Consider the following 26,958-nt stretch of genomic DNA (forward strand, 5'->3'; position numbering starts at 1 on the left):
GCTAAACACAACCCTAAAGAATTCTATCGTTAGGCTGCAAGTAAAAGAAAGAATGAATTTGAAAAAATAACTCTACTGAATGCAGATGGTATACAGGTGAATGATGCAGAAATGATTGTTCAACTAATGAGCAGCCTTTTAGCAAAATTCTATTTTGCTAAAAGCTATCAACCTGGTATATGCAACATTGAATTGACCACTACCACTTCATTGTATGAGGAGGAAGTACTAGAGCTGTTGTATAAATTGGAAGAATTCTGAAATAGGAACTGGTGGGATATATCAGAACAGATGATAAAATAGTGTTCAGCTGAACTTGCTATTCCTTTGACTAGGCTATTTAATTTGAGTCTCAGAACAGGGAAGATTCCACAAGAGTAGAAAGAATGTATGGTAAACACATTGAACAAGGATAGTGCAAAGACCGATGTATCCAACTATTGACCAATCAGTATATCTCAGGAATGGTGGTGAAGATTTTAAGAAATGGGTTGACAGAGAATATATACTTGGCAACAAACAGCATAGGGTTTACTAAGGGAATGCAAGCAAGTTAATGTGTTTTAGCAACCTGCTCACATTCTGTAATAATGTTACCACTGTTAGAGAAGGGGAACAGATATACCATGCTACTTTTGGATTTTGCTAAGGCAATTTATGCAACAGTCTTCCATGCTGTATTCTGTCAAAGACATGGAAGACTGTTGCATAAACTGGAGAATATGGGAATGGATTATGGACTATTGGCATGGATAAGAGAATTGCAGATTGACACCATACAAGTCATGTATGGTTCAATCTGCAAGATTCAAGGTAACCAATAGTGTGCCCTAAGGATCAGTTTGTACATTAATGATATTGGGAAGGATTTGACATGCAACATACAGCTATTTATTGGTGATACAAAGTTGGTAGGGTAATCAGGAGTGCTGCTGATATGCAGTACTTGCAAAATGATTTGAATAGGCTGGAATTGTGGGCATGTGAAAATGACCATCAGTTCAATATTAATAAATGTAAGGTCATGCACTTGATGGGATTAGATAACCAATGGCTTATTATATTGGTGGGATAATGCTAGAAGAAATTGATCAGGCTAGGATTCTTGCAGTGTTAGTAGAGGAAGTTCAGAGGCCATGTAGCAAAGATTCTAAATACAATTCAGAGAAAAATTGCAATGTTGAAACTAACCTTGGCATGTAAAGGTAAGGAAGTCATTTTGCCTCTTTATAAGGCCTCACTTGGACTATGGCACACAGATCTGGTCTCCTGGTTTCTGTGGTGATTCTGATACAGCAAAGAGAGTGCAAAGGAGAGTGTTAAAAATGATATCAGAATTGTGAAATATCGACTAAAGAGAGATGAGAAATTGTAGGCTACAGACATTAGCAAACAGGACAAAGAGGGGGGTGATATGATTGAGACTTACAAACTTCTGAAACAGTTTGTACAGAATTTCAGTAGATAGAATTTTTCATTTTATGGAGGATGGGGAAAGAATACAAGGGCATCCTTGGAAGTTGAGAATGAATGCTGTCAAGAATGGGTGAGGGCTAGATTTTTCTCTCATAGAGCGGTGCATGGGTGAAATCAATTGCTGTTGGACGTTGCGTGTGCAAGTAGCGTGAATGAATTCCAGAACAGGTTGACATCTGGTGAGAACAGTATGGCTTCCCGTGATGAGCTCCTAAATCTGTGGAGTCTCTCTTAATAATATTTACATTCTGTAATTCTGATATAATCTTTAACACTCCTTTTTAACCGTCTCTAATGTATCTTCTGCATCACCTCAATAACCAGGAGACCAGATCTGAGGCCACATCATGGCTTTGTAAAGAGGTATAATGACTTCCTTATTTTTACATGTCGGTGTTCATTTGAGCCTTGCAATTATTCTCTGAAATGTATCTAAAATTTTTGCTATATGACCTTTGAACTTCAACTACTATAACTCCAAGGTCCTCAAAGTCGGGTCTGTTTCATCTTGCATAATCCTGCCAACATAAGACACCAATGGGTATCTCATTACATCAAAGTGCATAACTTCACATTTAGTAACATTAAACTGACAGCCATTTTCACATGTCAACAATTCCAGCCTATTGAAATCATTCTGAAAATAATGCATGTCAGTCTTTGCACATCAGCAATAGCTGTATGTTGACTGTCAAATCCTTTCCCATGTCATTAATGTGCAAGAGAGAATACCAATGAACCAAGGACTGATACTTGTGGACCATTTGTTGCCTTAAATTTTGAAGACTCATATCCTGTATACTGCTTTTAACATCTTTCAGCAGCAGCCATCCTCTTATCCACCCTAATGTTTTATAATCCAATCCCATATTATCCAATTTATGCAACAGTCTTCCATGCTGTGTTCTGTCAAAAGCTTCAGCAAAGTCCAAAGTATCAAGGTCTATCCATTTCCCTTGTCTAACTCAACTGTGATGTTATTATAAAATGCTAGCAAATTACTCACACATGATCTTTCCTTATAAATGATTTTCTTAATAGTTTGTACAAGAAGCAACCTCTCCAAAATCTCCAGCAACACCACTGAGATTGATAGTGGGACACATCGGTCTTTACACCACCCTTATGCAATGGAATTATCATACATTACATTTTTTCCACTCCTCTGGAATCTTTCCTGTGCTGACACTCAAATTATAGTAAGTCAAAGGAACAGCCAGTTCAGTTGAACACTCTTTTAGCATCCTGCTGATATTCCATCAGTTCCTATTGCAGAATTCCTATTAAATTTGTGAAACAGCTCTAGTACTTCTCCCTGATACACACAAGTTTCTTCATAGAATGAAGAAGAAGCATTGAGCTCAATATTGCATACATTAGCTTTTAGCAAATTGGTAACTCATTGTTTGAACAATCACTTCTATATCTGTCACTCACATACCATTGACATTGATGAATTATTCTTGCATATTCATTCTTTCTTTTACTTGCAGAATAACAACAGGATTCTTTTCAGTTCTCTTCAGGCAGCATAGACAATTTTAATTCATACTCAGCTTTTTGTATAATAGTTGTAACTCTTCTGGCCTTCACCAAGAATTGATACTGACTTCTGTATTACTTCAACCTTGGCATCACTTCTGGGTATGGCTCCCACTGATGAGACCTAAATAAAGGTCGAAATCAGTCTGGGTAATGATCCTTCCCATAATGCATAGCATTATACATGTCCATAAGGATACGTGCTTTGCATTATGGGATACCAAGGCAATTGATGTGAAGTCATTAGCCTCAATATACGAGTTGCCCAGTTGTGAAGTTACTTCATGTGCAAACTTTGTTTGCTTACACCTAGATAAAGGATTAAACCAAGAATATAATTTCTTGGCATCTTTAATTGAAAGAAATGATACCATGGTGCAAAACACAGCATCCTCCTCAGATGGTCACAATTTCCTGCTCTTAAGTTCAGCAAGTAACCATTCTAAATGGAATATCTATAAAATTAGCCACTTCCCACATCAGTACAACATGATCACTGCCACTAACTGGAGACAGAATAGTCGTGTCTTTTACAGAACCCCCCCCCCCTCTGACACAATAATGAGATCGAACAATCTTTGACCTCGAGTTCCTTGTATCACATGCTGTTTAAGGAAACAGCAGTCCTGTTTATAGTTCCTCTTAGAGAGGAAGGTTCCGTGGGTCGAATATGTGCCTTCCATATGTTTGGGATTTTATTATTCAGATTGGGGTAGTTGATAATAATCTCACAGGTTTCCTTAAATTTGTGTTCATACCATGTTTTGGTGTGATGTAGACAACTAGTGCTTTTCCAGTCAATTCTATGTAAGGTGTTCAGGGCATGATCAGAAAGGCTAGCTTCACCATAATTATTATATTTAATGTGTCGTTTATGATATTTTTTGTCTGATAGGAATTATGCATCCTGTTTCCCCTATATATGGTATGTTACAGGTGCAGTAAATACAGTCTACTCCAGGGTGGACCAGCAGAGGGAGTGGGTCTTTGGATGAGTTGAGTAAGCTTTTTAATTTTGCAGGAGGTTTAAAGGTGGATTTGAGGCTGTATTTTAGTAGTATTTTGTTTATTTTATCTGATGTTCCTTTAAGGAATGGTTATAATTTTTTTATAGTCTGGTTTGTCTGTTTTTTATTGAGGTCTTGTAGAGAATTTTGTTAATAGTGTCTTGGCTGTAACCATTTTTTTGAAAAGTATTGCTGATAACTTTAAATTCATCTTTCAGTGCATGTTCACTGGAGCAGATTTTCAGAGTATTAATGACACCAAGTTTTTGTGTTGGGTGGTGGTGGTGGTATGAGTTTATGTGTATATATTGTCCTGTATATTTGTATATGCTCCAGATGATGATCTTAAGATGAAGATCAAAATGTCGGGAAATTAAAAGAGTTTTGATAACACGGTTGTAAAGTTCATAATTACCAAACATAAAACTTTTTCAAGCCACTTCAGCCTCCAATAAGCAGTATGGTGGTCACACACCAGGTAATGAAATTCATCTGTGGAAGATGACATTCACAAACATCTATGCCCATGGCAGAATTCAAACCTGCAGCCTGTTGGTTGGTGGGCTAACCACTAGACCAACCAGGCCAGCATATATTTTAATTTTTTCACTCTTTGCCAGATGTTTTTCCTGCAGAACCACCACCTGTTTTACTTTTCTTTTCTGCTTTTCAATTGTGTTAATTAAATTTTCTATTTTAGTATCTAGAAAACTCAAAGTAGTAACAATGTCAATATCACCAATCACATGTTTAATAATGGAATTTCCAAGATGCACAATATTCTTCATTGTATAATTGATTTCACCAACCTGATTATCATTAAGCAATATCTTACCTGATTCAGTGCTTTCTCGTTTTGTCTCTCCTTTGTTGATTCCATCCATATCCTTCTGATACCTCTCTAATCACTTTTCAACTTTTTCCAATTTCCTCATCATCTGTCTAATGATTTGCTTCAGTCAAGATATTTCTGAAGTGTTTGCTAGTATCTTAAAATGAATGATTATGTTCATTGGGAATTGCCACCTTGCTAACAGTTTCACTGGCATTCATTTCACTGTTGCTGTTGTGTTTTTATATACAGATTTAATAGTACCTTATTGCAAAACCTCTCATAGTCAATAAATCCAAGCCATAATGGAAGTTAGTGATGTTAGTGTTCATGATGCAATTTGATAGTCTGTTGCACCACCTGAATATGATCTACTGTGCTAAAATATCTGACATCTGCATGCTCTTTTGGCTGTGCAAGGTCTACAGTGTGTGTGTGGGGGGGGGGGGCTATTTATCATTACTTTTGTGCGTAAAGCTGCTTACCTTTGATAGCAGACCAATGAGTCAAAAGTTACACCAGGATTTCATTGGCCACTATCCTACCTGCTTTCAACTATGAATCCATCTTCTACAGCAGCAGCTGCTTTTACATTTTGAAGGTACCACTTATCTACAGTGAGGTCCTAGAATCTTTCTTCTAATAGGATTTCTTACATTTCATTCCCCCCCCCCCCCCACACACACACTTCAGAGTCGCCTTTCTATGTTGTTTTGTCATCCAAACAAAACAATGAGTGAAATTCTTCATACCTGTCACTGGTTATCCTCCTATATGAATTTTTACGTTTCTTCTTTGGTTTTCTTATTGATTTGCATAGTTCAATATATCTGATTTTATTTACTAGACTTCCAGTGTTTGTTCCTTTTTTTCTTCATAAACTGTTCTATTACAAAAGGTTTTGTGTAGATTACTACACCCATCATTTGGATAGATCAGCATTGCCATGTATATATCTAAATCTATTACTTAATTCATGATCCAATATTTTTTTCTAATGTAGGAATTTTGTTCATTTACATTTTGTGAATGGTCTTAAGTATGTTTTTACTATTCAGAACAAAAGTCAGTTTCAGTAGTTCCACTTCTTTCCATTTCACTTTCTATATCTCTCCATTTCACCATCTCAAAGGGAGAAAACAAAGGTATTCAATTACATAGGGATTTTCTTTTTCAGTGAATTCAACAGTCATGCAACATACTGACATTTGTAACATATTGAAAAGTTTCTACTGTGTTTTAATCTTTTCTTGTGTATATTAATTCTAACATTAAACTCTTATCATTCTGAAATGTTTTCCTTTCTTGTATAGTTCACCATTATTAGAAAGGTGTTCGAATCTAGTCGCCGACTAGAGGAATTTTTGTCAGCAAAAGTTGGTCAATTGGTAGAGCCTCTGCTACTAATGGCTTGCAAAAAGTTAAACAAGTTTGAGCGTGGTTAGTAGTTGGAAGGGAATCAATCGTTTGATGCTGTTGGCACACTCTCCCTCGATGAGTCTTTGGACTCCCTGGAGGTGTCAAATAATAATAATAATAATAATTATCACAGCATTTCTTTGTTAATATGGCTTTATGTATGGTGAATAATCTTGGATAACTTTGAGTGTATCTTTTGAGATTTAGATAACAGTGCTTACTAATCTACCAAATACACTGTCCAATTCCAAAATACTGCTCAATTTTTTGTTGACTAAGAAGCAGGCTATTGAACTTTCCTGATCCTCACTTTTTCTGAAGTGAGATTAAATTTCCACTTAAACACTCACAGTTACACACACATACAATCTTACTTTTAAAATGAAACCTTACTTCTAGAACTATTATGTCGCTTGCTTGAACCTTTCTTTTTTTTACCTCCTTTTGATTTAGACTTTCGACTCAGCCATGGATCTGCAAATAGACACAAATCCCAATTACATTAAGCAATCCAAAAATTCAAAGAATAATTTATAGACAATAATGAACTGTAATAAACTAAAATTAATATAGAGAAAAATCTTCTCATCAAAGGAATTTAATAAATAAATACTTTAAATAAAAGTGTAGAAAAAAGGAAATGCTACAAAATATATTCATTATGATTACTACTTGTATTTAACCTACCTAGACTAGTTTTGCTTTTGATAAGAAACACTTAATCATGCTTAATTGTTTAAAAATAGATATCATATACATTTTGTACTAAAAATTTGTTTATAACAAGAGAATTACTTTTAGTGACCTGACTGAAATTTCACACATTCATACCATCTTAATAAAGATGGCGCTTAAAACACAGCAATCTAAGCAATGGTTTCAGGATGTATATGTTTCTCTTCTACCATCTAGAGTCTTGAAGAGTTTGATGCAGCATTTCATAAGAAATAGAGGTTATGAATTTCTTCATAACTTTTCTTCAATCCAAAAAAATAAAAATAGCTGGAAGAGTTTCCCCTCCCTTAACCTAGGTAAATAAGTTGAATTTATCTATGTTAGAAATTCAAGTAATCTGTGCCCACAGATCGTTTTCAGATGTAAAATTTTTAATGACTGCATTGTCCAGCCATATGATCTGCTGTTCAAACCACTTCAAATGTTTCCCTCCAGCTGCTATTAGGATGTTTACTCATTCTTCTGTGAAAGTTTCCTCCTTCATATCATCTATGGGTTAGATGATATGAAGCATCTTATTAATTAGCATCTTATTTCAAATTTTGTATTTGTTTTTCACCTTCTCTTAATGAGGTTTATTTTTCCCATCTATATAGAAGTATTGAGGTTCACAATATAAATCAACCTTGTTCTTTTTTTGAAATCTCATTATGCTTCTGCATTGCATACTCTTGATCTGATATGTTTAGATTATCAATTGGTTAGGAGGTATGCTTCCAAAACAAATAACTTTCTCAAACCCCTCTCTTAAATGTAGACTTCCAGACTTAATGGTATGCCTAGAATCTTTAAATGATTGGCCTATTAGCGAATTACTGCAGGTTGTTCACAATTTCTGCCAAAAAGTCAATATCATTTGAAAATCAAATCTCAGTTTTTTTTTGTTTTTTTTTTTAAATATGACCTTCCAACTATAACCAAAATTTGCTTTCCTAAAGGTATGGATTTATTGCAAACTTAAGGAAAAAAAAAAAAAAAGAGAGTATATGATCCTAATTTCACACCTTGATCCATTTTGAAATCTTTGATTGTCTTTAATGTCTCTAACAAAACAGCAGTGATCTAAATTGCCTTATTATTTTTTTTGATAATTTTGCTACAGTTCATCAAACTACAGAGAATGTCAAAAGGTTTTCAAATGTCAATAAAATTATGACCTTGTCTCTTATTCATATTAAAATTTAAATCTGTAGGCCTATTACTTTTATTAGAAAATCATGGCACCCGAGTTTCTAAACAAGCACTTGCACACTGCAGTGCGAATTTGTGAAGAAACAGTATTCAGTATTACTAGTTTTGAGAACTGGATACAGACTGCCCTGATCTTCAATTTCAGTGAAAAATTTTCTTTATTCTTCCTTGCTGATTGTCGCTGACATTTACATCACAGATGTTATTTCATTCAGTTTTGAGAAAAGAGGATACACTGCCCATTGTAGTAATCGGCTTGCATGCAATTTTTATGACCAGTCAATAAACAGGAGTATTCCCTTTCCCTAATGTTGAAAGATTTTGATGTCTGAAAATTAATGATAATTCATGAATACTTCCATGTTTAAAAACACATGGCATGGTCACTGACATTTGCTATACAGATGTTATTTCATTCAGTTAAAAGAACAGAGGATACGCCACCCATTGTTGTAATTGAATTGCAGACAATTTTTATGACCGGTCATAACAGCGGTATTCCCTTTCCTGAATGTTGAAAGATTTCAATGTCTGAAAATTCCCGATAATTCATGAATACTTCCATATTTAAAAATATACGGCTTGGTCACTGACATTTGTTACACAGATGCTATTGAAGCATTCTGAGTCTGAACTTTTTGACACATTCACGAATATTATTCTCCTCAGAATATTTCCACTATAAAATATTTATTCATGAAAAATGCTTAGAAAACCAAAATGACAAATTCCAGGAGAACTGCTCGCAACCCAGTAGTTGAGAAACACTGATCTACAGCACATTGCTCAAAAGCTTCCATATAAAAGTAAGGGTGAGCCCATGGCTGTGCCTTCTTTTTGTAGGTAAAAAGTGTTTTGCAACACAAAATAGCCAGTCTGGAATTTGTCATGTAAAAGAATAACTGTGTCACTGATTGGGACATTTGTGAAAAGGGCAGAGATATCAAAACTGACTAATAAGTCACTTTTTTTTTCCCAGTGAGATGTCTAATTCTGTTTACAAAGTGTTGTGTGTTTTTAATACAGGAGGGAGAATGACCCGCAAACTCCTTGAATGTTGACACTAGTTTCTTGGCCAGATGATAAATGGGGCTGTCAATTCAACACCTTCAACTATCGGCCGGTTGGTAGGTCATTCCCCCTCCTTTATTAAAAACACACGATACTTTGTAAACAAAATTAAAGATGTCACAGTGGAAAAAAGTGATATATTAGTCAGTTTTGACGTGTCTGCTCTTTTCTTCCCAATAAATGATACAATTCTTCTTTTACAGCAAAAATTCCCTCCCAATATCACGCCACTCTTTCCCCATGTACTACGTTCTAGCTATTTCGTATGGCAAAATACTTTTTATCTACAACAGAAGGCACAGCCATGTGCTTACTGCTATCCCCCCCCAGTTGCTAACTTTTATATGGAATCTTTTGAGCAATACATTGATGATATTTTCATTATCAGGTCCAATGGCAGCCAGACAAACACTTTCCTCAGCCACTTAAATAACACAAATGCATACAATTCACAATGTAAATTGAAAGTCAGAACTCACTTCCCTTTCTAGTTACACTTGTCACCAGTATTCCTTCAAGCAGTCTTTCCTTCACTGTTTACCATAAGCCTACACATACTGGTCAATATATACACAAACTCGTACCATCGCCCAATACAAAAACTGGGTGCATTAACACACTAAAAAACAGGGCTTTGAAGATTTCCTCCACTGAACAAGCACTTAAATATAAATTAAGTTATCAACAATACCTTCCTGAAAAATGGCTACAGCCAAAATACTATCAACAAAATTTTTCAGAAGACCAAAAGGCAAAACTAAACTACATTACAATAAAACTGTAGCCATTCTATACATTAAAGGGGTATCAGATAAAATAAACAGAATACTACAGAAATGCAACCTTAATGTCACCTTTAAACCTCCTTATTCAACCAATCCAAGGATCCACTTCCTCCACTGGCCCACCCTGGAGTATACCGTATTCATTGCACATGTAATTTGCCCTATATAGATGAAACAGGAAACATAATTCCTATGAGAAAAAACGAACATCAACAGCATATTAAATTTAAAAACTATCATAAATCTGGCCTTTCTGATAATGCCCTAAATACTCTACATAGAACTGACTGAAAAGGCACCTGTTGTTTACGCCACACCAAAACATTGTATGAGGTATGCTAGATTTAAGGAAGTCTGTGAAATTCTTAACCACTCCAATCTTAACAGTAATGGTCGTCTAAAAATTCCAAGAATATGGATGGCACATATTCTACTCATTTACCCTTTCAGTCTATGAATTAAAATCAGAACTGTAAGCAATTCAGGATCATAACTCTAATATAACAATATTGCTAAATTATGGACTAGGCCATCACTTTGTTCCATATTAAAACTATCTATATGAATTTGTTTTCTGATGATGTTATAAATAGAGTATAGCTTTGATGTATTTTTTTTTTGCCACTAGAGGTCAGGACAGCAGAATAACAATTGATGAAATCATTCTCACTTTGGCTTAATGTTAGAAATGTAATGTACCTTGTCGTTGTATAAATGTGTGTATACTCCAGGTGGTGACCTTAATATAAAGGTCGAAATATCGAGAAATTAAAGTAATTATTCATAACATGGTTGTAGGCTCTATAATTTTAATAAAATAAATGTATAATTTTTAATAACTGAAAAAATTTTAATGGTGCATTCCCAACATGCTGACTACTAAAACAGTACCATAATGATTTAGTATACCATGGTGACAGCTTTATCAATGCATGCTTTAGCAGCATTTCAGCTTTGGTACAGCAAAGTTGTGGTCACTGAACAAAATTTTTTATTACATATGAGCATCCTTTTATGTGCAATTATAAATGCTAAAAAAGAATTCTCACTAAATGAGTTTTATGCTCTAAGACTAAGTTTATGAATGTTCCATTCAGAAAAGGTTACATGCTGAACTACAAAGCAGAAAATTATGACCAACTGAGTACACTGAGTTCAGTGGAATGGGATTGGTTGCTGGATGGAAAGAATATCAACAGTGCATGGGAAGCATTTAAACAATACTTACATGATGCGATATCAGAATGTGTCCAGAGAGTTTGAGAATAAAGAGAGGAGTCAAATGGACGTGTAATCTTATTAAGTAAGATTCGTAAGTAAAGGATGATGTGGAAGGAATACTGTTTGCATAAGGATGACGTCTGTTATAAGCAGCAGGCTAGAATAGTCACAACTGTTGTACAGAAAACAAAGTCTGAGTATGAAAAGAAACTGGTTCTGCATGCTAAAGACAATCCACAAGAATTCTATCGATATGCTGCAAGTAAAAGAAAGAATGAATATGAAAGAATAACTCTTATAAATCCAGACAGCATGAGGGTTACAGATGCAGAAGAGGTTGTTCAGTTAATGAGTGCCCATTTTATTAAAAGCTATCAACTTGGTGAACGCAACACTGAGCTCACTGTTACCTCTTCGCTAGATGAAGAAACGCAAGTGTGTGAGGCCGAGGTTTTAGAGCTGATTCACAAATTGAATAAGAATTCAGCAATAAGGACTGACGGAATATCAGCATGTGTGCTAAAAATGTTCAGCTGAACTGGCCATTCCTTTGACCAGGCTGTTTAATATGAGTCTCAGAACAAGGAAAATTCTGCAGGAAAAGAAAAATGCATGGTAATTCCATTGCACAAGGGTGGTGCAAAGACCGATGCATCCAACTATTGACCAATTATATCAGGAGTGGTGGTGAAGATTTTGAAAAAATTGGTTAGGGCTCGCATTCAGAAATGGGTTGACAGTGAATCTCTACTTTGCAATGAACAACATGGGTTTAGGGAAGGTCATGATTTAGCAACTTCTTCACATTCTATAATTCTACAAGGGGAATGGATACACCATGATACTTTTGGATTTTGCTAAGACTTTTGACAGAATACAACATGGTAGACTGTTGCATAAATTGGAGAAAATGGGTTTAAGTTATGGAATATTAGCATGGATAAGAGGATGGCTGACTGACAGATATCAAAAATTGGTATATGGGGATCTGAGTCTGTAAGGTAAGGTAACAAGTGGTGTACCACAGGGATCAGTGCTTGGTCTCCTGTTATTCAATCTGTACATTACATTAATGATATTGGGAAGGATTTGACAAACGACATACAGTTATTTGCTGATGATGCAAAAATAAGTAGGGAAATCAGGAATGCTGCTGATATGCAGTACTTGCAAAATGATTTCAATAGACTGGAATTGTGGGCATGGGAAAATGGGTGTCAGTTCAATGTGAGTAAATGTAAAGTCATTCACTTCAGCATGATTAGTAATCCAATGTCATATTATATTGATGGGATTAGGCTAGAAGAAACTGATGAGGCTAGGGATCTTGGAGTGTTAATAGATAGGAAGTTGAAATTTAGGGGCCATGTGGCAAAGATTGCAAATACAACTCAAAAGATATCTGCAATGCTGAAACAAAAGTTCACATGTAAAGATAAGGATATTATTTTGCCTCTTTATAATGCCTTGATAAGACCTCACTTGGACTATTATGAGTAAGTCTGGTCTCCTGATATATTGGAGAGAGTATAAAGGAGAGTGTTAAAAATGATATCAAGATTGTGGAATACTGATTATGATAACAGATTGAGAATTTGCAGACTGCAGACACTAGCAAATAGGAGAAAGAGGGTGATGTGATTGAGACTTACAAACTTCTGAAGGGGTGCTTTCGGGTGCTTAAGGGTCAAAGCTGTTTAATAGAGAGGAGACCTCCACATAGCCTTTAAAGTAATGCGGAGAACCGACCAGGGCTTCTGACCTAATGTCCAATCCTCACCTTCTCGTGGTGCACCCTGTTAGGTATCTACTTGGATACTGAACGAACGAGGATGGGCTGGCAATTTGGGATTTAGCCGACCAAATTGTATTCTTATTGGTTAAACCAAAAAAAAAAAAAAAATGATGGTACAACATGACAAAATTTCATGCCAGCCGGGGCGTCGCCCGGTTAAACAAGGCCCGCCGCTGTTTTTGCCAGGGAACCAGGGCGAACAGCGAAAAGTCAGCTACTGGAACAAATCTGAAAACAAACCCCAACTCAACATCACCAGAGTTAAAGATTGGTACTATCAACGTAAGAAGCCTGAATGGCAAAGAAATGGAGCTAGCTGAGGAATTATATAAGTACCAGATCGACATAATAGGAGTGACTGAAACAAAAAAGACAAAAACTGGAGATGTTTCTGAGCAATAAATACAAAATGTTATATTTAGGCAAAGACAATCAAGGAAAAGAAGGAGTAGCCATAGTATTCAACACAAAATATGAGGCTAATCTTCTTGAATGGCAGTCAGTCTCAAGTAGAGTAATGTGGGCAAATATGAGAATGGGAACTGGACAATGAGACTTATTTGTGCCTATGGTCCCACAGAAGGTTCTACTGAGGTAGAAGTGGAGGAATTTTTTTGAGGCTTTAGAAAAAGCAACTGACACAATGAAAAGGGAAAAGTTGGTCGTTGTTGGGGATCTGAATAGCAGAGTAGGAAATGATTGTCAGACATACAAAAATATTTTGGGAAAATTTGGAGAAAAGAGCAAAGCTAATAATAATGGCAAATATCTGTTGGATTTCTGCTCAGGGCATGGACTGGTTATTACTAACACCATGTTCCAACATAAATATGTGCACAAATTCACATGGAGAGAAGAGGCTAGGAATAAGAAAAGTCTCATTGACTATGTTATTGTTGATAGTGATGTCTTCTCCCTGGTGCAGGACACCAGAATGTACAGAGGATTTGAAATTGGAAGTGATCACTATTTAGTCTTGAGCAGGATAAAATTGAATTTCATATTGAAAAGAGTAACATGTAAGAAAGTTTTAAAGCGAATAAAAGTTGAGCAGCTCTCAGATGTGAACTGTAGACTAAAATACACAAAGATTATTGAAGAAAAAATGAAAGAGTTTGAGAACAGGAATCAAACCTTGGAGATTCAGTGGCAAACTCTGAAGAAAACATTGATTGATTCTGCCAGAGAGGCATGTGGTGAGGTTGTCTGCAAGGATAAAAAAATCAGAATGCCTGGTGGACACAGGAAGTTAAAGACGCAGTGAAGGAAAAGAAGAAAGCATACCAAAAGTTCCTGTCAAATAAGTCAGCTTGTGCTCTTAGAGAATACAGAGACAAATGCAAGAATGCTAAACACTGTATAAAACTAGCTAAACAAAAGTCATGGGAGGACTTTGGCAAGAATATAGAAAATAAATATCAAGAAGGTGGCAAAATATTCTGGAGGTTGTTGAAGAAGCTTAGGAATGAAGGAAAGAGTGCTGTAAAAGGAGTTAGAGATGATAAAGGTGACATGAAAACGGGAGAAAAAGATATCCTTGAAGTATGGAGTAATTACTTTGAAAAACTGCTAAATGAAACAAGCAGTGATGACAGCACAGTGGTAAAAAACACCGACCAGGCATGCAGTCAGGAATACATATCCATACTTAAAGTAGAAAAAGCCTTCAAAGGTTTGAAATGTAGAAAGGCAGCCAGAGTAGATAATATTCGACCAGAAATGCTGACGTATGGTGGTATAAGAGTCTTACAGTGGCTGCACTGCATAGTTCAGAAAACCTGGATAGAGGGACGAATTCCCGATGATTGGAGTAGAGCTCTCATAGTGCCCATATATAAAAAGGGAAATAAAACTGAATGTGAGAATTACAGAGGTATTTCCCTACTGAGTGTTCCTGGCAAGATATATGCAAGTATACTTGAGAAACAGTTGAGAAGAATTGTGGAAGAAAAGCTTGGTGAAGAACAAGCTGGATTCAGGCCAAATAGAGGCTGTCACAATCAGATCTTCACTTTACGACAAATAGTCGAGAAAGCATGGGAATATAACAGAGATCTGTATTTAAGTTTTGTCGATTTGGAAAAGGCATATGACAAGTTGCCAAGAGAGAAGCTATTCAATACGCTGCAGTTATATGGTGTCAATGGGGCATTATATCAAGCAATACTTAGTCTTTATTTGAGTTGTAAGTCAGCAGTTAGACTTGAAGGAAGTACAGGAAGATGGTTTAATGTTAAATCTGGTGTGAGACAAGGATGTACATTATCCCCTCTGTTATTCATTATCTATATGGATCTTTTTTAGGGAGTCCACCATTACTGGTGGTGTGTATCTGGACATGCTACTTGGGTACCTCATACCACAATTATACGACAATGACCATGACAGCACTTACATTTCCAGCAAGACAGAGCACCTCCCTATTACCTGACAAATGTAAGGTCATACTTTGACACCATTTTCCATGTAGATAGATTGGTAGAGGGGCACCTGTAGTATGGCCACCACGTTCCCCCAACCTTACACCAACAGATTTTTTCTTGTGAGGCTTTGTAAAAGATCGAGTGTTTGTACCATCCCTACAAGCCAATTCGGATGAGCTGTGTTCCAGAATTACTGCCGCCGTTGCTGAAGTTACACCAGATATGCTCTGCTACATGGCAGGAAATTTATTACAGATGGGACGTCTGCATAATTACTGGAGGCAGTCATATCTAACTTTAACTGTCTGTGTTGAAACTTCAAGAGTTATGCTAAACTCGAAGAAATAAAACTTCAAGAGTTATATAACTCTTGAAGTTTTATAACTCGGTAATAAAAATTGTTCACCTATTGCAATTTACCCTCTATTGTCATTCAAAGTTGTATATCCCCTTTTGAAACATATTATCAGTTGAATGAACCTCCCACAATGAGTCTGCTGACTGCTTGTGGGATAGTGCAATAATAATAATAATAATAATAATAATAATAATAATAATAATAATAATGAAACAATATTTAAATATACTAATGATAAGGAAACACCCCATAAACCAAACATGGAACTTTTTTTTTTTTTTTTTTTGCCATTTAAGGCTCTCACTAAACTGGGCAATAGTATCGGGCATAACAATGAAACACACCTATGACCTAAAGACATTTGCATACATCCATGCCTGCAGTGGAAAATCAAACCCATGTTAAGTCTTAATTGCAGTCTGGAGTTGGTTTGCCTTATTTACAAGATGAAAAAATGAAAGTTTTTCACAAAGGAAAAAATCCTGTCACCTCCGAATCAGATAAGCTAAGATAACATCAGTTGAAACATTTTTATAAAGGTTCTTTACCTCCTAGTTTGGATCTGGGCATCCTAATTACTGAAAGAACTATGGAGGCTTCAAAAATAAAAGAAAGTCTACATTTAAAGCCAGTGAGAAATAGTACTGATATATATTTTTGAATGCAGTACACAAATGCAAGTTTCAAGTAATCTGTGTGGAATTGCAAATGAACCAGAGATTTCCCTTAAGAAAGAACTAAAAATTATTTTAATCAGCTGGGACTTCAATTTGTGCAGTCCCAGCTAATTGATTCCATCTATATAGGGGGTGCTTCTATCATTCTTCCACATTCTTTAGGAAGACTGTATTCGAAACGGTGAAAACCGTTTCGAATACAATCTTCCTAAGGAATTTAAACCCAGGTGTTTATGTTTACAACCAAAAGGGCTTGTGTCAACCAACTAATCCATGGCAGCGCACTTCAAAAATGACAAACTATTTTCAAAATGTAAGAAAACTCATGTTAAAAGTTATTTAATTGTAGAATTTTCAACTAAGTTTCATAGACATCTTCAGCACACACCCACACAAAACATGGGACAGCAGTTAATCGATAACAGAAAAATTCTAAACAGTGCCACCTTAGTAGCTTATGTAAGACAACTAAAATATTCAGTATTTTCCTAACTGAAAAAAAAGTAAAAATAAATAAATAAATACATCATACACACATTATATAAGCTATCTCCCATAAAGGGGACAGATGTAGACTATCAGATCTATTTGATTACGAAGTAATCAAATAGATCTGATAATTAAAGTTACAACAATGGAGTAATGTTTCACGCATTTCTTTATAAAGAGATTCTATAAGGAATCAACTGTTATGAAGGATTCTTGTATTGTTCCAGCAAATTCTATGTTTAGTGGAGATAGCATGCCGAGCAAATCCATGCTGTTCAGACTCATGATATTTAAAATAAATTGTTCTTCAAGATGAATGAAAAGAGATCTTCCAGTTTGTCCATAAGATAATGTAAAAATTCGATGTTGCCAAAATAAATTATCTAAAACATCAGCTTTTTATAGTAGGAATTCACCTAAATTTTCTTGTACAAATGTATATTTTATTTCTCTATGTAAAGCTATCTGTATAAAGAGCAAAATAGGCCCAAAGGGAATTAACTCGTTCATTGTTTAAGAAGCGTTGTAGAAGTATTGAAACCAAGAGCATCCCTGAAATTCAGCATGTCTTTTGAAAGTTGTTTGCAAGTCCCATTGCAGGTGACCTTCAAAGTCAATATTGAAAAGGCGCAGCGCAAATAATTAAAAGGAAAGGCCTGTAAGCAGGATTAAGGCAGTAAAGGGAGAAAGTAAGATTGTCAGCGAATATTCGAGAAACATTATCCAGGGTCCTAAAAACTACTAGCAAGACTCGCACGGGGACGTTAGGGGTCCCAAAAACTTAATCCAAGGTGCAGGGACTCTGGTGTTTAAAAGGTTTGGTTCAGAGATGAGAAAGGCTTCCTTTTCTTCATCCTGTGTGATCCATCCACCCACGAGAGGTGCCATGAAGTTCCCGAGGGGAAGGCGAAGAGACCCGTCCACTGATAGCACTCCAGTTACAGCCGAAGATATCCTGAGGATAAGTTAAGGAGAAATCTTGCCATAAAGGTCCTGAAGTCGAGTAAGTGCGAGACCTGACCTACGCAGAAATTCTTCACCGGGCAGTTCAAGATGCTCGAAAGCTTACCCTATATCCCACCAGCTGCCGTGACTATTCATCGGTGCCCTGTATTGCTTCGAGGAGAATTCTTCCAAAACACGGAATGGAGGAGAGAATAAGAAAAAAAGGGTGGAAGACACATGCAAGTCTATATATTCATTAATTGTTTGTGAATTAAGAAAGAATTCCCTATCGAACTGTTAAATTGTCTAGTTTAAGGAGATAGTATTTAGAGTGTTAATATTTCTTGTAAATGTGTGTAATTGCTGAGTGAAGCATGAGCACAATTAATTTCCCTTGGAGAAAATATTGAGCTATTGAAATTTCTTTAATTAATTATATGTGTACTTATGATTGAATTTTATGATGGGTATGTTCCTGCTATCATATCATTGGAATGTTTGAATCTCAATGAGGAGGATTGTATAATCGCCTAGATTATGATTAAGTGTTTGAAAGGAATGAGATTCTGAGAGATATTTGTATACATGTATGTTGTATTTTGATTGATGCTAAATTAGGAATGTCAAGCGCACCTAACGAATTCATGTTATGTGTATAACTTCCTGACAGTTGTAATATAAATTATGCTTGTTGAAAGTCTAAGTAAGTGCGAAAGAATTTAATAGAAACCAAGTTGAGTGATTGAGAAAGACCAAGAATTAACTTTCATAAATGAATCTTGTGATTTCATGTAATATGTACAAATATTAGACCAGAAATTAAACTTATTGTTATTGTTGATAAAAATAGTTGTCCGATTCAATCTTTTGCAATGCACTGATCCTAAAAAAATACTATTCGGACCTGATAGCAGAACCCCAATGATTAGTAGTGATTTAAGATAAAAAGCTTTCTTTTGCCTATAGGGGAATTTCAGAGGTGCAGTCTTCAAACAAATAAATAACTGGCGATCCCAGGCATGAGGAAAAATACTTAAGGTAGAATAAGAAAGAAAATACAAAAATATTAAGATAAAATATTATGTTAAAGAAATATTGCTGATAAGATATAAGAGATAAGATATACATAAGTAATAAGATAATATAGGAATAATATAATATAAATAAAAAAAACCCTAATACAATGGCACAGAAGGTCCTATTATTACAATAAATCACAAGAACAAGGAATATGTGTGCAAAACCAAGAGGAGGAAGCTTATCTTTATTCACGAAGAAATCATTGAAACCCTTATAAGAAGGTAGATTTAATATGTTTTACTCTTTCTATAAAAGTTCATCAAAAGAGCAAAGAATGCATATGATGTATTATGGTCTTATGAGTCACCTGCTGATACCATTCTAATAGCAGAAAACAGAAACAAATTAATCAAATTACTGCAGCTACTAATTGAAGGTAAAGAATTTGGACTAGATATTAATGCAAAAAAAAAAAAACAACAACAACGAAATTTATGAAAATCTCAAAAGAAAATTGAACATACAACAGAATACAAATATTTAGGCACCTACTTTACTGCAGATGGAAAGCAAGATAAAGAAATAAAAATAAGAACATCCATAGCTAAAGATGCATTCTGGAAAAATAAACATCTGCTCAGAAATTCTGTGAGTATTTAGACAAAGAAAAGAATGATAAGAACATTAGTGTGGCCAATTTTCACATATGGAAGTGAGACCTGGATATTCAAGAAAAGAGTAAGACAACAGATAATGGCCTTTGAAATGTAGTGCTATAAGAGAGCTCTGAAAATCCCATGGACAGAACATGTGACAAATACAGATGTCCTACAGAGAATGAGAACACAGAGATCTTTATTACAGGAAATGATCCAGAGAAAGATGAGATTGGCAGGACATGTACTGAGAGGTTCAGCAGGACAGAGGATAACAGTTTTAGAAGGAAAAATTATGGGAAAAGGATCAAGAGGCAAAAAACAAAGGACATGGCTTGAAGATATAAGATCATGGACAGGATCACATGGCTATGCAGAAACAAAAAGGAAAGCTGCCAACAGAGAGAGAGAACTGGAAGGACATGGTGCTGCACCCTCTCACTGAGGAAGCTACATGAAGAAGAAGAGTTGCCTTTTGACTAGGATGGTATTGAGATTCAGCATGGATATAGCAGCTTGTATAAGTCTAGTCCCAAAAAACTGAAAATTGTAGGCTGACATCTGACTGACAAAGCATTAGTATATCTAAAAAGGATATTTAGTCATGTCATTTTTTGAGGTGAAATGAATCCAATGATGGAGTGCATTTATTTTGGAAACAAACTGCTGTAACTCACAGGAAGAGCCATTCCAAATTGCAAAAATATCATCTACTTATCTGTATTAATGTGTCCGTTTAGAGGAAATATTTTCTAAAAGGTGTTGTTCAAAGTGTTCCATGAACACAGTTGGCAATGAGTGGAAAAACAGGACTTCCCATAACTTCAATACTTGTTGCTATAGTTTGTTTTTGAAAGGCAAAATAAGAAGAATGTATAACAAAGTCAAAATCTGAAAGAAACATTTTCTCCACTTTCTTACCCTGGAGTTTATAGAATTGTTTGTGCACATGGCCTTTCTTATTATAGGAAGACTGGTCAGTCTGCTCTGATTCTTTTAGAAAAAAAAAAAAAAAATCAGGATTATATATATATATATTCTGAACACCAGCTTTCTCTCATTTCTCTCAAATTAATGTTCACAACACTAACTGATCCTCCGCCTTCAAATACAACCATGCAGGTAGAGATGCTGAGCTATTTGCCATCACTAATGACCTCCACATGTCTACCAGAATAACCCTAATAATGCTTATCAGATAACTAATCATTCCATTCCTCAAACCTCCTAGATCTCTTCTTCATTAGTGACCCATACCTGGAAGAGTCACTAGTGAAGAGGACATACAAATGTTGTATGTCTATGTAATTCAGACCACAATATAGTGGTCTGAATTACTTAGAGATCACAATGCTCATACAACTCCTCTCAATCAAGAGTGGTCTGGCATTATAATGATATCAAATGGGATGACCATTGTAATCTCCATGCGTCATTCTCTTGGTTGGCCTATAGCTTTTAGCCTTCCAACCCAAACATGCGCACTGAACAAATCCTTACTGGTAAGGAAACATATTCTCCATTCCACTCTAAACTGCCATCCCTTATCTAAATCTTGGTTCTCCACAAGGTGCAACAAGGCTGTACATGCAAAAAAAAGTCACACAACTGACTTTCATCAAGAACTTCATCTTCTTTTATCATTTTACATCAAAGCCTGAAAGATCTGCAAGAAAACTGTTGATGCTTCCAAAACTAACTTCGAGAGTACTAAAAGCAGGAAACTTATATTATGTCCAAATGTCAGCCAAGTTTTCTGGTCTCTGCCAAAGCAATTGGTCATAACTTTTTTCCAATACATCTCTCATTCCCTGTTGTACCTAAATTGTTATATTACATCATCACATACAGAAAAAAACAACCTTCTGGACTCACACTTTTCCTCTAATGCAACATAACTGATTTGGATAAATGTTCCCTCTGGCCTTTCACCACAAAAAGAGCATAATAATACTGTCCAAATGAGACATTAAAAAGGTCTCCTGATGCTGATGGCATTCCTTCAATTGTCCTGAAGGTTTGCATGCCAGAGCCTGACTTCTGTCATGCTGCCTCTTACACCCCTGGTATTTACCCCACAGCCTGGAAATTGGTCTTCTTGGGAATAGGTCAATGTTTGACCTATTCCCAAGAAGGGTGACAAATCACTACCAATTAACTATTGCCCAATCTCTCTCAACTCAATCCTTTCCAATTAATGGAGAGAAAACCATCAACACCTAATTTCTATGCTACCTTGAAGGCAACCAATTAATAAATGACTGCTGATATGGATTCAGCTGCTGCTGATCAGCAGGGGATCTACTTATGTGTTACCCATCTCTGGACAAATACCATGGAAAGTATGGTCAATCTCAAGTGGTTGCATTTAATATCTCCAAGGCTTTTTAACAGGTCTGGCACAAGTCTATTAAGTAAGCTCCCATTATTTGGTCTATCCAGCAGCTTTCTGCAACTGGGTTTCTAGCTTTCTGAGTGTGATTGTGGACAATTCCTTATCCCTTATATTCCATGCAACTAATACTGGGGTTCCACGAGGTTCTGTTTGCTTACCTATCCCTCTTTCTTCTGTATATATCAATGACCCACGCAAGTTCACTGAAAATCCAACACACAGTTTCCCTGATGACAGTACATTGCACTCCTGATCTGACAAATCTTGAACCATACATATCACCACAACTTGCAAGGCATCAACCTCCACTATCTTCTATTCTGATTACTGAGCCATTCTTCAATAGGGGTTTGGATAGGCAATTCCAGTGATAGCAAACCACAGTTTAGCCTGATTCCCCCACAAAAAAGAACCAGTTTCTTTTTGTATTAACTCTGACAACATGAAATATTACTTCTCGAAATTACTGTCATCAAGCCTCTCTCTCAGCATAAACACATTATAACTACTGCCTCCTCATCTTCTAAAACACTACGATTTTACTTTACCTCATAATAGCTATTAACCTTATACAAATCTGCTCAACTATTGAATATTGTTCTCACACTTGGAGTGGTGCTTCTAAGCACTCTCTAAAAATACTTGACTCAATACATAAAAGGGAATTGGGTTGATTAATGGCCCATCTCTTACCTGCTAACTCCATCCCCTTTCACACCAATGTTTGGTTTCAGCAACATGCATTTTTTCTATAAATATTTCCATGGTAATTGTTCATATGAACTAGCACCAATAATTCCTCCACTCTACTAAATCTGTTGAAATGCATGCAGCTGCTGCCAAATACCCTTTCACAGTTCAACTCCATACTCACAAAGCAAGTTTTTTTACTTCCTCTTTTATCACTTCTACTGCCATATCCTGGAAGTCTCATCCCTTATGTGTTTCCGATACACAGGCCTTCGTATCAAACAGGAACACATTTTTCCTTTCCCAACCCAATGCTCATTCACAATATTAACTTATTATAGGTAGACCAACTATCTTCTAGTGCAAAGGACCCAACATAAAAAAAAAAAAAAAAAATTCTAATCTGTGATCAGGCCTAGCCATCTGCACTATATCTACTAGACAGAAGTCAATGTGATGAAACTAAAGATTTACACAAAAGTTGTTTCTTATTAGAAAGCTGTAAAACCTATAACCATTGACTGAACCTTAATAAAAATGACTACGAAGATTTCCCAATTCTGGAAGGCAATTCTAAGCATTAGTCTTTATTTTTGTTATAATTTTTGTTCTCAGGAATTCTAAATAGTTTATACATGTAGTTTTCTTCCTGCAATTAATAGCATATATTGTAACATGTACTTTCATTTCTAAAATTATTCTAGAACTGTTAAATTATTTCAACTGGAATTTGTTTTTCTTTTTTCCTATTAAGAATGGTTGCAAAGATGGCCAAAAATTCTGCTGATAAATTATTTTCCTAAGATAATATAAGCTAATATAATATAATTATGTAATTTACATGAAGGATACCTTTAAAATTATTTTTAAATTTCATTATCACTGAATTATTTAATTTTAAATTAAATTTATTTGAACAACTATTTAATTATATAGTCTCTCTTGTCATTACTGTAGGCATTTCTTTCTGTTAATAGTGAACATCTAAAAAATGAACTATTTTGAGAAGCAGGCCAATTTTGTGATTAGATACAATCTTCAACATAACACTAGAAGCTAGTGTGTATTTATTATCATTAAGTTCTAATGTTTGAAGTATAAGAAATCGCAACTATTTGAATTTAATAGTATCACATAAACATACAATCTTAGCCGTAGTTTATATATACAAATATATTATGCCATACCATCACTATCTGAGTCATCTCCAAAAGGATTAAAATCACTATCACCCTCAGACTCTGATGGATTAAAATCTTCATCACTTCCTTCTTCCTCCTCTTCCACTGATTCCATATCAGATGGGTCAAAATCACTTCCATTATTGTCATCGTGATATTCTTCTGAACTGCTTTCATCTGACAATTTATCTTCTTTATATCTCTTAACACCTTGCCTGGCTCGACGAACTGTGGGATTAAAAAATAAATATATAAATTTAAAAAAAATAGAAACCTTTAATAAAATTAAACATTAAGTGCATATAAATAAATAAAATAACCAGAAATTAGCTCATTTGATAAAAAATTTAGATACGCGATATATATATATATATATAATATCTACTCTATAATATAAGCCTTTTTTTGTAAAGTTTTTTGTCAAGTTACTTGAAACATTTTGAAACTCAGGGGCTAGCCTGAGTGTCGAGTCTTCAAAATTCGAGTAATCAGAATTCAAGGAGAACCAGCCTACCAGTCCGGAACTCAGGGGGTTGGGCGCTGTAGGTGCCAGGAGGACGGAACCCCCCCCCTTCCGAGTTCGAGTCATCAGAATTCAAGGAGAACCAGCCTACCAGCCCGGAACTCGGGGGATGGGCGCCGTAGGCACCAGGGGGCAGAACCCCCTTTCAAGTCTTCAAAATTCAAGGAGAACTGGGCTACCAGTCTGGAACTTTGCAAAGTTGGTGATAGTGCTATTCCCAGTAGATAGTGCTATTTTGCATACAAGTCAAATTTACATCATCAGGGAATAATACACAAATAAAGATGCATAAAAATAACATAGACCTACTTTACTAGACTGAATTGAAAAAAAAAGCAAGTGTAAAGTCCGAAACTATGTGTCCTAATGGGTTTGCATGGGCACTCTTGGCTGATGGTGAAGATGAGCATCTTCCAGATGTTCACAGATCCAGGCAGTTTTGTGGCAAAAAAGGGATAGTTTTTCAGTGCAGATGCAGATCTAGGAAGAAACTTATCGTACTTTTGTTTCTGTAAAGCAAGGTGACCTATCTAGAGTTCACAGCAAGCATCTAAAAGATGCATGCTGTGAACTGCAAGTCCTGGGTGACATAGTGGCAGTATCACATGTAATTTGTGTCCAGATTCTGATGTTTGCTGTCCAACTTGTCTGGTCACAGTAGGGAAGAAAACAACTGCAGGACACTTGATAGATAATTGGCTAAGCCCACTATGCAGTTTAGAACTTCAGACCTTGCTATAGTTACTTACTTCAGTCTCATATCTAGTGCATGCACTTTTATGATAATACCAATTGTACTGCAGAAATATAAAAAATGGTAATAGTAATTAAATTATTTTAGATGAATGCAGTCTAACTCTTTTACAGTTGTTGATGTGACGTGTTACAGTTACCTTACCTCAATTCCGATGTCAGAATTGTTACACGAACAGGAGGTGCTCAGCATAATGGCTCGTGCGCTATGTGAACATGCAAGAGAACTGGCAATGCTTTGATTAAATTGTTCAATCTAAGTCCCAGCATATATGAACATAGCAGAAGTAGTGCTGCATGTGGTTTACAGACGAGTCTTGTATTTTAACAAATATTAATGATTTCAGTAATTATTTTTGACAGTATATTACTTACTCCATACTTTAAAAGTTGAGGGCGTGTGTGTTTTTGATTTTTAATATGCAATATCATTCGTAAAGCATTTTTCATGGCACTAATGTGTACAAGTAAAATGCTGCCCAAGGCATTCTCGTTCACCGAGTTCAGCATGCGAGATTTCATATGATGTAGTGAATGTGTATTCTATGTATGCATTACGAAGTGAATGGTTTATGGTGAAAACAAGAGTAGAGAGAGAGAGTGTCAGAAATGTTTTGTGTGGAAAGCAAGAAAATGAAGCAACTAGTAATAATTATGTAAGGCAAGATAACAAAAGTGTTATAGAGAATGTGGAGTGAAAGACAGTGTGCAAAAAAACATGAAAAAGAGAATGAAAGAAGTGGATGAAGGTAATGTCAATAATGAGGTGACATTAAGGAGTGAAAGAGTGTGTGGCATCCTTCACTGGAGAAATGAGTAGTACATAAGGAGGGAGGATCAAAGAAAATAATGAATGGGAAAAGTATGAAAGAGTGAGAAACTGGGAGTAAGAAGGTTATATATTTTTATTATTATTCTAATAACATAAACCTCCAAGGAGTCCAAAGACTCATCGAGGGAGGGCACCAACTTCACAACGTAACCACCACTCATTCCAACAACTACAGCGAACCGCAACTACCATCATCATCTACATAAGCGCCATTTATTGCCCACCACCACCAATACCACTAGTATTTTCACAGACAATTACAAACATCCAAGCCCACAGTGGGATTCGAACTTGCAGCCTTTTAGCTAGAGAGCAAATATGCTAATCGCTTGGCCAACCAGGCCTGCATTGTGTGGTATTGTGTGGATATTCGATGATAAGAATAAACACAGCACTATGTTTCCCAGGTGCAAAGATAAGGGATGTTATGTTAGTGAAGCTGATTAATGGCATCAGACAGTTGATTGTTTAGGCTGGCACAAATGATTTGAAAGGTGAGAAATATGCAAGAGTTGCTGATAGAAGTGAAAAAGAAGAGCAATCATGTTCAGTACTTTTGTATACCATTTTTCATGGTTTGTAACACTCATTACTAATTTGCTTCTAGGAAAATATTGCTGCAAAGAATTTGGGATATTAATAAAAAAAAATTGTTAATGATGTGCGATTAAAATAACGTTTCCTCTGTAATCCATTCCTGTTGTTCTATGTATAACATCATGCAGCTCTTACTTCTTTTTTTTTTTTAAATAAACCATTGTTGTATTCTACTTTGTGTTCAAACTGTCTGATGCCAATAATGATACCCTATAACTTTCAGGTTGAAATATTTGGCTATTAAGTATACTACTCATTCTTTTCCTTGTGTTATCATGTTAATTTGTATGTTTGCTGAAACAGAAATCATATTATGCTCTCATCAGTGGGAGCTAGAAGTCATAT

At 35.6% G+C, this 26,958-nt stretch overlaps 1 protein-coding gene across 1 annotated transcript in view; it reads right to left on the bottom strand.

Moving 5' to 3' along the window:
* Positions 1-26,958, bottom strand: part of LOC150095851 (protein strawberry notch homolog 1-like) — a 527,670-nt gene that overhangs the window by 197,045 nt on the left and 303,667 nt on the right. The window contains exons 14-15 of the mRNA XM_090409548.1: positions 23,915-24,136; positions 6,670-6,750 (exon numbers count right to left, since the gene is read on the bottom strand). Of these exons, the coding sequence (XP_090265674.1) occupies positions 6,670-6,750; positions 23,915-24,136 (303 nt within the window). The remainder of the gene's footprint in view (positions 1-6,669; positions 6,751-23,914; positions 24,137-26,958) is intronic.

This window comes from Typopeltis vanoorti, chromosome 19 (assembly GCF_054136105.1).
Source record: "Typopeltis vanoorti isolate ZY-2024b chromosome 19, IOZ_Tvanoo_1.0, whole genome shotgun sequence".
Classification (NCBI taxonomy): domain Eukaryota; kingdom Metazoa; phylum Arthropoda; class Arachnida; order Uropygi; family Thelyphonidae; genus Typopeltis; species Typopeltis vanoorti.